General features: G+C 38.3%; 1 protein-coding gene across 1 annotated transcript in view; it reads right to left on the bottom strand.

The window, feature by feature from the left end:
• The window catches only part of LOC110031450 (protease Do-like 8, chloroplastic), a gene marked incomplete at its 3' end in the record, with an annotated part of 51,068 nt that overhangs the window by 29,031 nt on the left and 6,424 nt on the right, over positions 1 to 15,613 (bottom strand). Inside the window, 6 exon segments of the mRNA XM_020734649.1 lie at positions 58 to 124; positions 242 to 317; positions 515 to 581; positions 792 to 890; positions 1,010 to 1,092; positions 5,525 to 5,643. Of these exon segments, the coding sequence (XP_020590308.1) occupies positions 58 to 124; positions 242 to 317; positions 515 to 581; positions 792 to 890; positions 1,010 to 1,092; positions 5,525 to 5,643 (511 nt within the window).

Raw genomic sequence — 15,613 nt, 5'->3', positions numbered from 1 at the left:
GCTGAACTAAGATTTATCGAACATATAGAATGAAACAAATGTTGAGAAAAAACACACCTTTAACACAGCAAGATCCTTGGCACGATCTGAACCAACGAGCTTTCCCTCAAAATTCTTTTGTATCCTTTTTAAGTTACCGGCAACACAGCATAACGTAAATATAAAAAAAATATCCACAAATGCATGCTTAGCGGTTGTAAAAACTTGTTTTGAATTATAAATTTCAAGCAAGGAAACTCACCCTTCAGAAGTAAGAATATTAACGCGCGCAACAACCTGATATGGAAGTGGATTCCTTGATAAAGCATTGCCAACCACTAAAAAGACCAGCAAGAATAAACAAATAGTCAAATATATCTCATAAAAATGTGTTAACTTTAAAATGGAATTAGCAATAGAAGACATTTTCTCAACCATATACTAAAAGCATAAACAATTAATTACCTAGATGCTAGCAAACTGAGTAATTACTTTGCAAATTGGAGATCCAAGAAACTAATTTGGCGGCTCTTACCATGATAATTTGTCACTACATGTCCAACATCATCCCATACTACACCAGAACCATTTCCTTCGGGCACCTAGAATTATTTGTGCGCAAGGAGAAACTATTCATTAATTTGAGACACCCAGCATAAACTGAAAGTTAATATGACAATGATGATATGATGATAATGAAGAAGATGATCCTCTCATTATATTAAATCTGCTGGACGGAAACAAAAACCACATACAAAATAATTCAAAAATTAAAGGCACACAACAGACAAATAAAAATGCATTATTCATACCTCAACGACACCAGTCACATTAAGCTGAGGTCGCAAGGTAACGTCAAAAATGTTAACAACAGAGTACGTATTCTTTTCAAAAAGTTCTACTGTGCGTCCCTATACTTAAACAAGAAACCAGGTTGCACATATGGATATATTAGCAAAGACATTAAAAAAGGTCCCATCAGCCAGAAAATTAACATGGGAAAGCAAATAATTTAAGAAAAAGTTCAGACCTCAGAAGGAAAGAGAGGACCAGACGGAAAAACACGAGGTGTCACTTCCTCAATGGTGACAGTGCTGTCCCCCAAAGCAATAGCTGGAAACAGTAACTAATAATTTAGAACAAATACAATTAGAAACATCTAATGATTAAACTTGTTAGCCAAATTCACTTGCCTGCGCTATGATTAAAGTAAATATAATATAACTTAAAGCTCAAAAAAAAAACATATATTTACTACACAAGAAATGACTAGCAATACAGTTAATCTACAATGATAAGGCTTTTTTCAGGTGATTATTGGTGACAAAAGTGTAACTTTGGGTGATCAAATTATTAAAAAATGTGAACGAGTTAGATATCTCGGGTCTATTATTCAAAACAATGGTGATTTAGATGGGGATGTTAATAGAAGAATTCAAGTTGGTTGGTTAAAGTGGAGGAATGCTTCGGGCCTTTTGTGTGATAGAAAAGTATCGCTTAGACTGAAGGGAAAATTTTATGAGACGGTGGTGAGACCTGCAATGCCCTATGGCGCTGAATGTTGGCCTTTAATAGAGAAGCATAATACTAAGTTATGTGTTGCCAAGATGAGAATAATTAGGTGGATGAGTAGCTTTACACTTAGAGACAAAATGCGAAATGATTATATCCGTGATAGGGTTGGGTGTAGCTCCTGTGACGGACTAAATTAGAGAAAGTCGTCTTAGACGGTTTGGTCACATTAAGCGTCGACCATCTGATGATCCGATTAGGAGAGTAGATGTTTTAGATTCGATTTATGTTAAGAAAGGTAGAGGTAGACCTAGGAAGACTTGGGCTTATTGTATTAACAAATGATCTTACTTTATTAGAACTAAATGAAAATATGACACTAAATAGGACGCAATAGAGAAAAAGGATTCATGTAGCCGACCCTACGTAGTGGGATTAAGGCTTTATTGCTGTTGTTGTTGTTGTATGTTGTGGCTATGCTACCTTGTGTAGTAAAAATGGAGTGGGTTGCACTTGTACAAACAAGTACACCCAATCTCATGCAAAATCACACTGAACAGATTGTGAAAGAAATTTAAGCTCAAGTATCAATTAAGTTAGCATTTCATACTTAGTAAAAAATTAAACTACAAAATATATGGAGAACATACAAAGGTCTAAATTGTCCATGAAAAGAAAATAATTTCACTGCACAAAAAACTACACATTCAAATAGAAGTGCAAAAATCAAACAAAATAAAAAAGTAAACAACAGAATACTCATGGGTGAAAAACGGATAAGGTAGATAAAATTAAGGACAAACTGAACACTGAAACTATAGGTTAAGGGTCATTCAATCAAGAGTATGTAAATCAGGAAGGACGGAAATCAGGCAGCAAAATTAAGAGTTTTCTTAATTAGGAGCTTCTTATTTAAATTATTTCCAATATCTTTATTTTGATTTATTTCCCTTTTACCTGAATGTTTAGATTAGGAATATATATTATTAAGTTATCTAAAATAGATTATACATAATATTCTATACCTAAAATAGATTGTAAAATTATTATTTAATCGAATGAAAGCAAAGGGAAAAGGCATCAAGCCTATTCAGAATTCTACCTATTTTTCTCAAAACTTTGACATGTTATCAGAGCCAAATTTTTGCCCTAACCACCGATTTTTTGCCCTAACCACCGATAGCCCTAACCACCGATAGTCGTTAAAGAACCATCGAGACTCCCTTTCAGCTGGCCTTCTTGTGGGAATGGAGAAACTCTATCTTTGTTTTGATTCGCCCATCTGAAAAAACCCCTAGCTTAAGAACGGAAAGCAGCACTTCAGGCCGGAAGAGTCCCGCCCACTTCAACGAATCAGTTGATTTGCTGAAGACATACGGCTTTGATGCATCTAAGCCTTTGTTCACTCTCAAAATCAATGCTCTCTCTGTACTTTCCAAATCCTCATGGGCCAAAAAAATTGGATTTTTAAGGCAGCTTCGGATGGTCTCAGAAAGACACTTTAAGCGCATTCAAGAAGTATCCTTACTACATGTCTTATTCGGAGGAGAAGATCAAGCAAACTATAGCTTGTTTTGTGAAAAATTGAAATTTGATCCTTCTTCTGTGGATGAACAACCGGTTTTACTTTCTTTCCACTTTGAGAGGAGAGTTGCCCCGAGACATAAGATCTTTTGTATGTTAGCATCGAAGGGATTGACGAAGAAGAATATGGATTTCAGAACATTTTTAATAGTTCCTGAGAAAAAGTTCATTGATAATTACGTTACCATGTATGCCTATCAAGTACCATAAGTACTTATATTATATAAGGATAAGTTAGAAGTATTGGGATGTAAGGTGGAACATTGAGAGTGGCAATAGAAAATTTTTCAATGTTGTTTTGGTTTCCTATGACTCGGGAGCAACGCAGTGGTCTTCGTATGTAGCAGTCTGGTCATCGCAGCACAGGGAGGTGGGCCTGGTTCAGTCTTACTTGTGGCTCGGAAGTGAGGAAAGCAGTGGAGCATGGCCTTCATTTTGGGAGTTACAATCGACGACAGGGAGGCGAAGGATCGAAGGCTTCGTCCGTTTCAACTTCGGCTTCTTCGTCGCACTCAAGAATTGAAGGCTTCGACACTCCTTCCTAGACTCACGGCTTCGGCATCTCGACTTCAGCACTTTTGGCGTGGAAAGCAGAAAACAAAAAACAAATCGTCCTTGTCATCGTGGGAAGATTCAATAGCATTTGAATCGTATAACAGGATGCGGATCCTACTTGTGGGTTATGATCGGCAACATTTGAATTAGGATGTGGATCCTACTTGTAGGCGATGATCGATAGCATTTGGATTGTGTAACTGAATCCTTATGGGCTATGATCGGTAGCATTTGGATCAGAACGCCAATCCTACTTGTAGGCTATGATCGATAGCATTTGGATCGTGTAACTGGATCTTATTTGTGGGCTATGATCGGTAACATTTTAATCAGGACACAGATTCTAATTTTAGGCTATGATTGATAGCATTTGGATCGTGTAACTGGATCCTATTTGTAGGCTATGATCGGTAGCATTTGGATCATGTAACTGGAAGCGGATCCTTCTTGTGGCTATGATTCAAATTTCTGGACGACAGTGATAAAATATTTCTTGATTTTCTTTGCTCAAATCATGTTATGTTTCAGGAGTTCTCTTTGAGGCTTCAGCATTCTCGGTTTCGACACTTTCGGCTTCGGCGCTCACAGCTTGAGGATTGTTGGTCCTGATAGTGTTATCAGTTTCTTGTTGGCAAATTGATGTTTCCTGATCAGTCAGCATCAATTTGAAGAAGGGTGTAAATCAGGAAGGACGGAAATCAGACAGCTAAATTAGGAGTTTTCTATAATTAAGAGCTTCCTTATTTAAATTATTTTCAATATCTTTATTCTGATTTATTTCTATTTTAGTTGAATATTTAGATTAGAAATATGATTAAGTTACCTAAAATAGATTATTAGATTATACATAATATTTTGTACCTAAAATAGATTATAAAATTATTATTTAATGGAATGAAAGCAAACGTAAAATGCATCGAGCATATTCAGAATTCAACTTTTTATCAAAACTTTGACAGAATATAATAGAAATACATCAAATAGAGATTGGGAATGTCATGGATTCATTATTCTTTAGTTCATAAAGCACAACCTTTGACACCTTTGTGTTAAGGTATAAGCTTCTAGATCAAAAACAAATTGTTCATGCATATTGAGCTTTAAGCCAAGAGCCTTCAAGTCCTTAAAAATTGTAGAAACTAATTCATTCATCCATGAATAGAAGGATGAATCAAAAAACTTTTTTATCTTTACCTTAATGGATAGGCTATAAGATGACAAAAACATAAAAGTCATAGTGCTTTCTTCCAGGTTATGAGCAACTCGTGCTATGACTAATCCATTTAACATTTATGAGCTATCCTTCCACAGTTTTTCTTCATGTGTATCTTTTTTATGTTACCATGGTCCTTCACTTGTGATGAACAAAAAAACTACTTTACCAAGATATCCCTCCTAAAAGGCTTTCACAAACAATCTAAATGAGCTAAAATGCCCATTTGGTTGCTTCAAGTAAGAAACACGTTTTAAGACATGATGAATTTACTATAATAATCCCAGCAATTCTTTGGATATGCTTAAAAATCAAATTGGATTTCAATTAAGTAGAGTGAAGATTTCATGTTCACAATTAAAATGATTGAAAACAAACCATTATTTTCTAAAACATGTTTTATATCTTCAAGCAACCAACAGAGTACTCAGTTTACATCATTTTAAAGTTTAAAGTAAAACTTGGCTGAAAACTCTAACGTGATTTGACAAGAAGAAACCTGAAAACTGCAGTAAGAAAATGTTTAACCCCACTCAAAGTAATATTAAAATCTCAGCAAAACATCGATTTCAAAACAAACATTGCTGAAAAAGAACCCCATCCATAATTTATCAATCAACCAGTCTCTAAACTAAGATTTTTCTCACACTTGACAAAAGCACAGTGATTAACAGTGCCGACCTGAAAAGTACCTTGAAGAATTCACGTAGAGCCATATGGCTGGACTTAAAAAAAGCCCTCGCCGTGTAATGGAAGGAACGATATTCATGAATGCTTCCCCAAGATGAATTGCAACAGACCTGTGCATTTGTCACAATCAACCAACAAATTAATCATCGAAAATTAAATAAGAAAACTAAACAAATTCAATGAAAATAATAAATAATACTGATAAAGATGAGTAATATATATAAATGCTTTGAGATAGGTTTCTTGTTCTTTCTCAACTACTGGAAGGATATGTTTGTGATACAAGTTCATTTATCACAAGCAGAAATTGAAGTGACTTTCCATGTCTCAAGGTTCATAAAAAGGAGAATAAACTGTAGAAAAACAGAGAAAGAAAAGAAAAGAGAATAAATGCTAACTCATTAAGGTATGAATTTACTAAGCAAGTCAGGTTTTCAGTACAAAGGTATTTGTATATATAACACAGAGTTGTTGAGGTAGTTATGAGATGTATGGAAAAGATTAAGTTTGTTACTAATATGTGGTGGAGATTGTTCTGGTACAGAGGAGTAGTGGCATAGTACTGCTTGGTGGTTTGCAGGAGCAGTGGTATTAAGATCCCCCAGCAAGTTGATCGATTCAGGTAGGATAATCAGCTTGGATCTGAGAAGTTAAAACCTAGCATTTGAGATAGTTTTGGTGAAGAGATCTGTCACTTGATCCTGGAGATGTTATGTCATGCACAGTAAGATGATGTTGCTTGATGTAATCACTAGCGATGTGGCAATCGACATCGATATGCTTAGTTCAAGAATGAAAGATTAGATTGTTGGGGAGAGCTATGGCGGATGTGTTATCAGAGAGGAGGGGAGTGGGTTGTGGCTACTGAGCAATGATGTAGCCAAATGCATCTGCAGCCGCTGAAGCTAAAGCTCGGTATTCTGTCTCAGTGGAAGATCGAGCAACAGTGGGTTGCTTCTTGGCAGACCAGGAGATGGGAGTGTTGTCGAGGAATGTGCAGCAACCAGAGGTCGGCTTACGGTCAGACGGGTCTACTACTCAATCAGCATCAGCATAGGCGCCGTCGTTCCTTTGATATAGTGAAACAGCCTTTTGAGTTGCTGAAAATGAAATTTGGTGGGGGTTGCTGCATTGATTGGGATGCTAAGTTCACAGCAAAGGAGATGTTCGGACGGGTAATGGTGAGGTATTGTAGGGATCCTACGAGTTGACGGTACAGGGATGGGTCAGCAATGAAGTGGAGATCTGATGGTTGTGAACTGGGTTTGGATAGACATGTGTTGGTGACAGTTTTTGGGGTAAGCATGCCAGCTGTGCTGAGTATGTGTTCAACATAGGAGGGTTGAGTGAGATGAAGACCATAGAAGGTGGTTTTGGCTGTGCTGCCGAGGAATTGAGACGGAGGTCCCAAACTTTTCATGTGAAATTGGCTTTTTAGGTTGTTGATTGTGGATTGGATGATAGTTGAGTGGGTGTTGGTAATAAGGATGTCATCCACATACATGAGGATGTACATGTCTATATTAGAATAATGAAGGCAAAATAAAGAAGTAACGGTTGAGCTAGGCAGAAATTTGATTGATTGAAGGTGTTTGGATAGTGTGGCAAACCACTGTCAAGGAGCTTTTTTAAGCTCATATATGGCTTTAATGAGAAGGCATACGTGATGAGGATGGTCGTTGTCTGTGAATCCTGATGGTAGAGCCATATATATACAGTTTAGTGGAGGTGGCCATGTAAGAAGGCATTGTAGACGTCAAGCTGGAGAATGGGCCATTGGTGGGTCAAGAGCAATAGTGAGCAGAACATGCATAGCAGGAAGTTTTGCAACGGGGCTGAAAGGTTTCAATGTAGTCTGGGTCATATTATTCTTTAAAGCCTTGGGCCACAAGGTGAGTTTTGTAGTGAGCAATAGAATCAGTAGCATTGTATTCGATGTCATATGTCCATTGGCAGCCTAGGATGTTATGATTGGGTCAAGGTGGTACAAGTGTCCAGGTACCTAACAATTGTAGAGCTTGAAATTCGGCGACGTTGCTTGGCACCAGTTTTGGTGTTTGGCAGCTGAGGAATAGCAAGTGGATTTAGTGGGGAGCTGTTGAGTGAGGTAAAGAACTGACGAGGATCTAGGTGGTCGGTTTTGTAACGTGTTTGCATGTGATGGCCGGGAAGGGGTTAGGTTAAAGGAGATGGTGGTTCTATGGAGGGGTTTAGTTCAGTGGATTGGGAGATAGTGGTTGAGGAGTAAATGGGGTTCGGTGGGACGATTATGTAAGGTGTGATGGGGGAAGAGGGTGAATTGGAAGAGTTTGTGATGGTGGATGTTAGTATTATTGTGAGATATGTACTTCCTGGCATAGAAATGAGACGCAAATAATACAAGCAAACACAGATCGTTTACGTGGTTCAATCCAACTGGATCTACGTCCACGGGAGGGAATCAATCAAATAGTTTACTAAGGCAAAAGAAATGGAGAATACATCTTACATAGCTTATACATAAAGATGAGCCCTCATCTTCCTTCTATGGTCTCCCTCTCAGGCGACACCTTGATATAAGACCTCAAGGTGCTCTCATCTTCTCTAGCTCTCTAGCTATTCTCTCCTCCTTTGTGGTAGCTTAAGATCTCTTCTCTTGCTCTCCTAAGTCTCACACCCTCTCTATTTATAGAAGCAAGAGAGTGGTAGGTGGGAGATAGGTGAGCGGTAGGTGAGCGGTATGTGAGATGTGGTAGGAGAGCGGTACCACATTACAAAAGTGCCCTTTTACCTTAGTTCAATAATTGGGGGTCAAAATAACAATTCTCCACCTTGACCCTCAATTGAGAAGCTTCGAAGTAAAGATTCTCTCCACCTGACCCCTGAGGGGCCCTAAGCCCGTGCTTGAGTTTGCTGTCCAAACAGTACATTAACTTATTAATCACGGTTCTTCCGATGAGAGAGTGCAGCCCCTTTTTCATGACTTCTTGCATGACGACACGAGGGCCTTTGGTTACTCTGATGCAGTCATTCTCTGCCTTGAACGAGCATCCGTTTGACTCCAGCGTACCTAAAGAAATCAGATCTAAAGAAATCAGATTTAATCAGATTTCTTTTGAGCTCTGGTACGTACCTGACATTTTTCAGTAATCGTTCAACTCCATCAAATATCCTTATCCTGATTATCCACTTCCAACAACCCTGTGAGCTTTATAATCTCCCAGTAGAACAGACCCATCATTTTCCTGTTGCAGTGTCTCGAACCAGTCTTTGTGAGGACACATGTGGAAAGAACACCCTGAGTCGAGGATCCACTCCTGACTCCTTACTGGATTCAAATTCTGTGATCAACAGTGCCTCAGCAGAATCGTAGTCATCAGAGGCTACGCCTTTTTCTCCCTATTCTCCTTATTATTTTGGCTCTTCTTAGTACTTATTTTTCCTGTCTAGGCAGTTCCTCTTGAAATGACCGTCCTTGTGACAATGATAGCACTTGAAAGATCAGCTTGATGACTGATTCCCGTCATCCTTACTTGACCTTGATTTGTACTGACCATTTCTTGAATCTTTCCTGTCTGATCTTCCTCTGACAATAAGACTGTCTCCGCTGACTTTCTTGTCCCTGTCATGCTTCCTCTGAAGTTCTTTGGCTTTAATCAGAGATTGAACCTCCTCCAGAGTAATAGTCTCCACCCTTCCATAGAACATCACATCCTTGAAATGCTCGTAGCTCTTAGGAATAGAGTTTAGCAGCAGCAGTATCTTGTCCTCATCGTCCATCTTGACGTCGATGTTCTCGAGGTCGTCGATGATCTTGTTGAACTCGTCGATCTGCTCTGAAACGGATTTGTCTTCATGCATTTTGAAGGAGTATAGACGCTGCTTCAGAAAGAGCCTATTAGCCAGAGACTTTGTCAGGTAGAGTACCTCGAGTTTGGCCCAAATTGTTTAAGCCGTTGTCTCCCTCGACACCTCCCTCAGAAATTTGTCGCCCAAGCTCAGGATTATCAAACTGTGGGCCTTGTCCAGTATGTCGATCTTCTCCTTCTCGGTCATTTCGGCCGGCAATACTGCTGACCCTTGCAAGGCTTCTACAACACCCTGCTTAACCAATAGAGCTCTCATCTTTACTCTCTATTGGTCGAAGTCGTTCTTCCCGTTGAATTTCTCAATGTTGAATTTGACAGAACTCATTGCCGTGGCTAGGATTTCTTCCAATGAATTCTACCTGCTGCCCTTCTAAAAATTAGGCTGAAATCACCAAAATGTTGTACTATTGTATAGCAACCAAAACTTTTCAGCCTAAACTTATCTTTTAACGTCTTGTTGTCCAAGAAATTCTCACCAAATTTCTTACCTTCTCCCCGTGAACTCCACTGTCTTCGCAAACCGAACAGAGAGCTCTGATCCCTTCTGGCAAAGATCACACCTGTTTACCGGAGAAAACTTCCTGTTTTGTGCTCGCGCCTCCTTCCTGCAGGCACTCCTCTGCGTACAGCGGAACAAATCAGGAATTCCTCCTCTGCCTCTCGCACAAGAATAACTGCCTTTCAAGAGCCGTCGAGCCTCGCCAAACTGCTCAGGTCCTCCTGCTTCGGGAACTCCCGAACAGGGAACTCCTCGAGCCCTTCTCTGTGTGATCTCCTCCTCTTCCCTCTGGTCGAGCTGCTCGCAAGACCGAACTCCCGCTCTGCAATCCTCTGCTGGCAGATGCTGGCAGCTCTGTCGCAAATTTTCGGCCCTCACTCGTGGACTGTTCCTTTTCCGCCTCGTCGAACCGCACAACCTGCGGTGTGAATCCAGTCGATCAAAGCTTCCACTGCTCACTGAATCTGTCGATATTCGGCTGCCTGCGACAGGATCCACTTGCTCCTCTGTTCGTGAATGTCGAACTCCTCTTCTTCGTCGCTGGCCGCGAACACATTTACGTGGACATCTCTAGCCAAGAAATATGGATCTTCCCACAGACGGCGCTAATTGTTATGAGATATGTACTTCCTGACATAGAAATGAGACGAAAAAAGGAACACAAGCAAACACAGATCGTTTACGTGGTTCGATCCAACTGGATCTACGTTCACGGGAGGGAATCAATCAAATATTTCACTAAGGTAAAAGAAATGGAGAATACATAGCTTATACATACAAATGAGCATTCATCTTCCTTCTATGGCCTCCCTCTCAAGCGACACCTTGATACAAGGCCTCAAGATGCTCTCCTCCTCTCTAACTCTATAATTATTCTCTCCTCTTTTGTGGTAGCTACTTTCTTAAGCCTCACACCCTCTCTATTTATAGAAGCAATAGAGTAGTAGGTGGGAGGTAAGTGAGCGGTACCACATTACAAAAGTGCAATTTTACCTTAGTTCAATAATTGGAGGTCAAAATAACAAGTATGAGAGGCAGTGATTGAGGGTTGGGTTGGTTTGGAGTTGATGAGGGGTTAGAGAGATGTTCCAAAGGTTGTCCAGGAGAAACTTCAGTTGAGCTGGTATGGGGTGATCGGTTGGAAGAGAATCAATAGGGGTTTTTGTGTTTGCAGCTAAATATGTCGTGAAGGAGCTCATGTTGTAATGGAGGAATGTGCCATGAGGCTAATGATGCTCTGATAACATGTAGAAATACATAGAAGACAAAGAATAGATAGAAAAGGTATGAATTTACTCAGCTGGTTTTCAGTACCGACGTATTTGTATATGTATAACACAAAGTTGTTGTGGTAGTTATGAAATGTATGAGTGAGATTAAGTTTGTTACTAATATGTGGTGGAGATTGTTGCCCTTACAGAGGAGTGGTGGCAGAGCACTGCTTGGTGGGTTCTAGGAAGAGTGCTATGAAAATAAACTACATGCTACAAAGCGTTAGTAATTGTTGTATTAGTAATCTTCGCCAAAGCTACTCTAAAATCATTATAAAGTCAGCGAGAGCAACTTCGAGAGTTTACAAATAAATTTTGATATGTTATATGGTTCATTATGAAGAAACAACAATATAGATTGTGCACAATATTCAATATGGCCAATTGTAAGCAATTTGATAACACATTGGACGATAAAATTTAAACTCGTTGTTGATAATCCATATGTTGGTTTGATTTACTCGTCCCAATTTAGCCACCCTAGGAAACTTGGACTGCTATTTTGCTAATCTTAATAGACCAAATGAGACGAAGTGGGCATATTAGCTATATTGGTCGACCCAAGTAACAGAAAGTACTCTTACAAAAGTGACCACATTTACGGCCTCGAGATTTTTAAGGTAATGTGATTTAATTTATCTAATATCAGAAAAATAGTTGCCTTGAACAAGATTATCGATTTATCTTGTCATTCTTCTTCCTATGCACACAAGTTCTTGAGATTGCATTATTTTTTATTGGGTTCATTTTTTGTTTTCTTAAATGGATTAAATTGGCTTTGTTTGTAGCCCTTAAACTCATTTACCATCTACTTACTTTTAGTCCTCCAAGGATTACTTTGCTTCGAGCTGTAATATTTCTTAATTTCAAAAAAAAGAAATATTATCTTTGTCATGATTTTAGGCTCAGTTTGGCGCAGCTGTGGATTATTTATAATCTACTGATAAGCAGATTATTCTGATAATCTGCAGATTATCAGAATAATCTAACTTGTTGTTTGAGGCAGCTTATTCAGACTAACTTATTGATGGTTAAATGATATTCTTGCCACTGTCTAATAAAACTATTTGGGGCAACTTATTCAGAATAGCTTATTGGTAGAAAAGAAACATATAGTGCAGAAACATACGGTAATGACAGGGATGTTCTAAAAGTTACCATAAAGTTCTCACATCCTAACGAGTATCAGGAGAACTAAAAAAAGTACAAATACAAGTACAACAACAAGGAAAAATATTAAAATATTTAACTTAAGACTCTGGCTACGTCGGTCCTCGACTGCATTGTCAGCCTGAGAAAACATCGGATTCATATAACTGCTGGCATGACTACTAGCAGTGTAATATGTGGGACTATCAGCCCACTGAAAGAAACCGCAACGAGCTGAAACACCTCTGGCACAACCATAGAACTGTCTCCCAAAGCTATGTTCCTTACGTGACGTTAGCAACGGAGACGGTAGTCCACAATAACACAAAATCCCTCTGTCTGTACCTGATATTCTGGAGGTCATGTTAGTATAACTGTGAAAATAACAAAAGAATGAAATGTCAGCTTAAGGTATTTAAAAAAAAAATCAAAATTAAATGCGTATGAATGTAAACCTATAATCTTATTAAAAGAAAACTTGGTAGAACAACAGCCACAAATAGCATCTGTGATAGACTCACTTAAAGCAATCATATCAGCTAAACTTTCAGCATCTTGATGTCCAAAATCATTAGATTTTATATCCTCCTCAGGTAATAAATGCCCCCCCACAAGTCCTGTTGGTTGCTCGAAAACATTGAGTTCATCATTGTCAGCCATACTGAAATTTGTATCTGATTGTGAGGAATGTCTTCGGATGAAGTTATGTAGTGTTATTGTTGCACACAATGTACACCTGCTTTGGGAAAGGATACGACAGCATATCACGTAAGATGATTCACTTCTTCTTCCAAACTCCAAATGTTCTTTCAATTACCCCACGTAAAGATGAGTGGCGTTTATTAAACATTTTTTTTCTTCCACGAACTGTGCCACTAGCTCGCTCGAAATTAGGAAGATGATATCTCGTCTCAAAGTAGGGCTTCAGGTATCCCTTTTGCATAGGATATCATGCATTAACCAAATAATATTTTCCTGGTACGAAAAATAATGTTAATAAAAAATTGCACAATCCCACATATTCATATTGCTAAACAAAACTAATCTGATGGTCTGATGGGGGGTGAGGGAAACATGAGGGAAACACTGCGATCTATTTGTAGTGGCAAAGAAGAAAATTCAACTGTCATGTGCACTCCCTTCCCAGCCCGCAACCACAAAAATCATGACAAAAATAAAACACATATTGAAGTCGCATACAACCATGACATTTTGCGTTGTTGAACCACTACGACAGATGTATTCTACCTTCTCGTGGTTGGGTATTCGGGCATCAACTTGTGTACCGTCAATTGCACTAATACAGTTTTGTTTAGTTATCCATTAGAGAGTAATAATATTATTAAAGTATAGCATGTAAAAAAATAAAAACACTGATAATTACCTTGAAATATGACATGTATCGAGGATCGTTGGCAATTTGTTCTGGAGTGGTAGCAAATGATGGATCCTCTAGTTTAATTATTTGAGTTGCTAAGCTAACAAGTGTCTGCATCCCTTTTGAAAAGTAACGACTAATTGTTTCAGATGAATATTGAAATCTTTCCATAGCTCCTCGAATTGACTCATTCTGTGCCAGAATGTACAGTGTTATAGCCAACACCTCCCGAGACAGAGTTCTAGAAGAACCCTGAAGGTCCTGATTTAGACATAACTCGTGCAGAAGATCCATAAAAATAGGTGTCGTCATTCTGAATATATTTCTGAACCTTATTGGATGTCCAGAAAGCATTTCACTAACCCATCTATCTCCAACAAAGGTGGATGTCACGCGGGGAATGCGAGTAGTGTTGCGCTGGTAATAATCCAACAACAATATCGCAACGGCTGTAGCAAATGTCATTCTCCTACGACGTTCACGTTGCGGATCCATCCTAAATGATTTAAAATATAAACATTAATATTCAACTATCCAACAAATTAAAATATTAACAATTGTAGATTGCTACATATAAAAACACTAATAATAAAAGTTCTCATTTGCTACATATAGAAAGATTACACATGTAGAATAACACATATAGAATGACAAATATATATTAAAAATAAAACAACATAAGTAGAAGTTCAATTAGTGTTGATACATAATGAATCCATAAAAAATATTATTCATCGAACAAAACCCGCAAATATTTAAGACGCATTTCAGGCTCAAGCGCCGTGAATATTTTCATTCTAGTTGAATCCTCAAGTTTTTTCACACACTGTGCGTGAAATCGCCTATCTGCAACAACTTCAGAATTGGTACGCAAAAGCCTCAGACAGTCTAATATGCTTGCATCAGAGATAGGTGGAGTTGCAACTGCTTCAATCAAACGATCGAATGAGGTGTTCAAAACATGTTCTTTCTCTTTATTTTTCTTAGCAACATTGGGTCTCTTTATTGTGCTAGAGTCCCCCGTATCTCTCTGATTAATGTTAGACACATCTTCATCAGGTGTCAATGGTTCAGGAGTGAATTCATCTGGCATCCCTGAAAAGGTACTTTCACTTGGGTTGAAAGTAGATTTTCCTATTGAGACAACATATTTAAATATTATGTCCAGTTTTTCTTCAAATACTGGCTCAATCCCGCACTGTCTATACTTTTTCGCTGCAGGTACCGCCTGTGACATAACATTTTAAAGCAAATAGTTAAGCAAGTAAAATTACAAAAACCAATTTGGAAAGCAAACAAATCACGGAGTAGATATAAAATTACCTCCAATTTTTCAGTCCACCATTCAGCGGAAGCATCAATTATCTGTTTAATCGGATCCCAACCCAAACCTGTAGATCCATATTTCAACTCCTTCCATATTTTTCATTTTTTCTTTAATTGGTCCCATTTATTTTTGAATTTAAGCTTATCGTAATATCTGTCAGTTAGTTCTTTGAACCTCATACCAATATTATTTCAGCCCTCCTTATTAAAGTACGTTGTAGGTCAGTTCCCCGACTCAATTTCTTTTATACATAGATCACAAAATATATTGGTGACTTCTTTATCCCACATTGTAGAGGGACCCCCTTCAGATGTCTTACCCATTGTGGAACTATACGAATAATAGCAAGTATCACATAATAATCAAATTATCTCAATTACCAAACAATTGCGCAAATAAATGCTAAAAAAATGCTAAGAATAGAAAAAGCACGCATATTTTTTATGTGGTTCGGTCAAAGACCTACATCCACAGTAAGGCATCGAACATGTTTTATTATCAAATTTTTAATCGTACAAAGCTATATTTCTCACTGGAGAGGACTACAAATATAAAATACATGTGTAATATGAAAACTCTAATACATGTACCTCAATTTAAATTCCAAC

Source organism: Phalaenopsis equestris, unplaced genomic scaffold (genome assembly GCF_001263595.1).
Source record: "Phalaenopsis equestris unplaced genomic scaffold, ASM126359v1 Scaffold000820, whole genome shotgun sequence".
Classification (NCBI taxonomy): Eukaryota; Viridiplantae; Streptophyta; class Magnoliopsida; order Asparagales; family Orchidaceae; genus Phalaenopsis; species Phalaenopsis equestris.
This window is presented reverse-complemented; position numbering and strand designations above follow the sequence as displayed.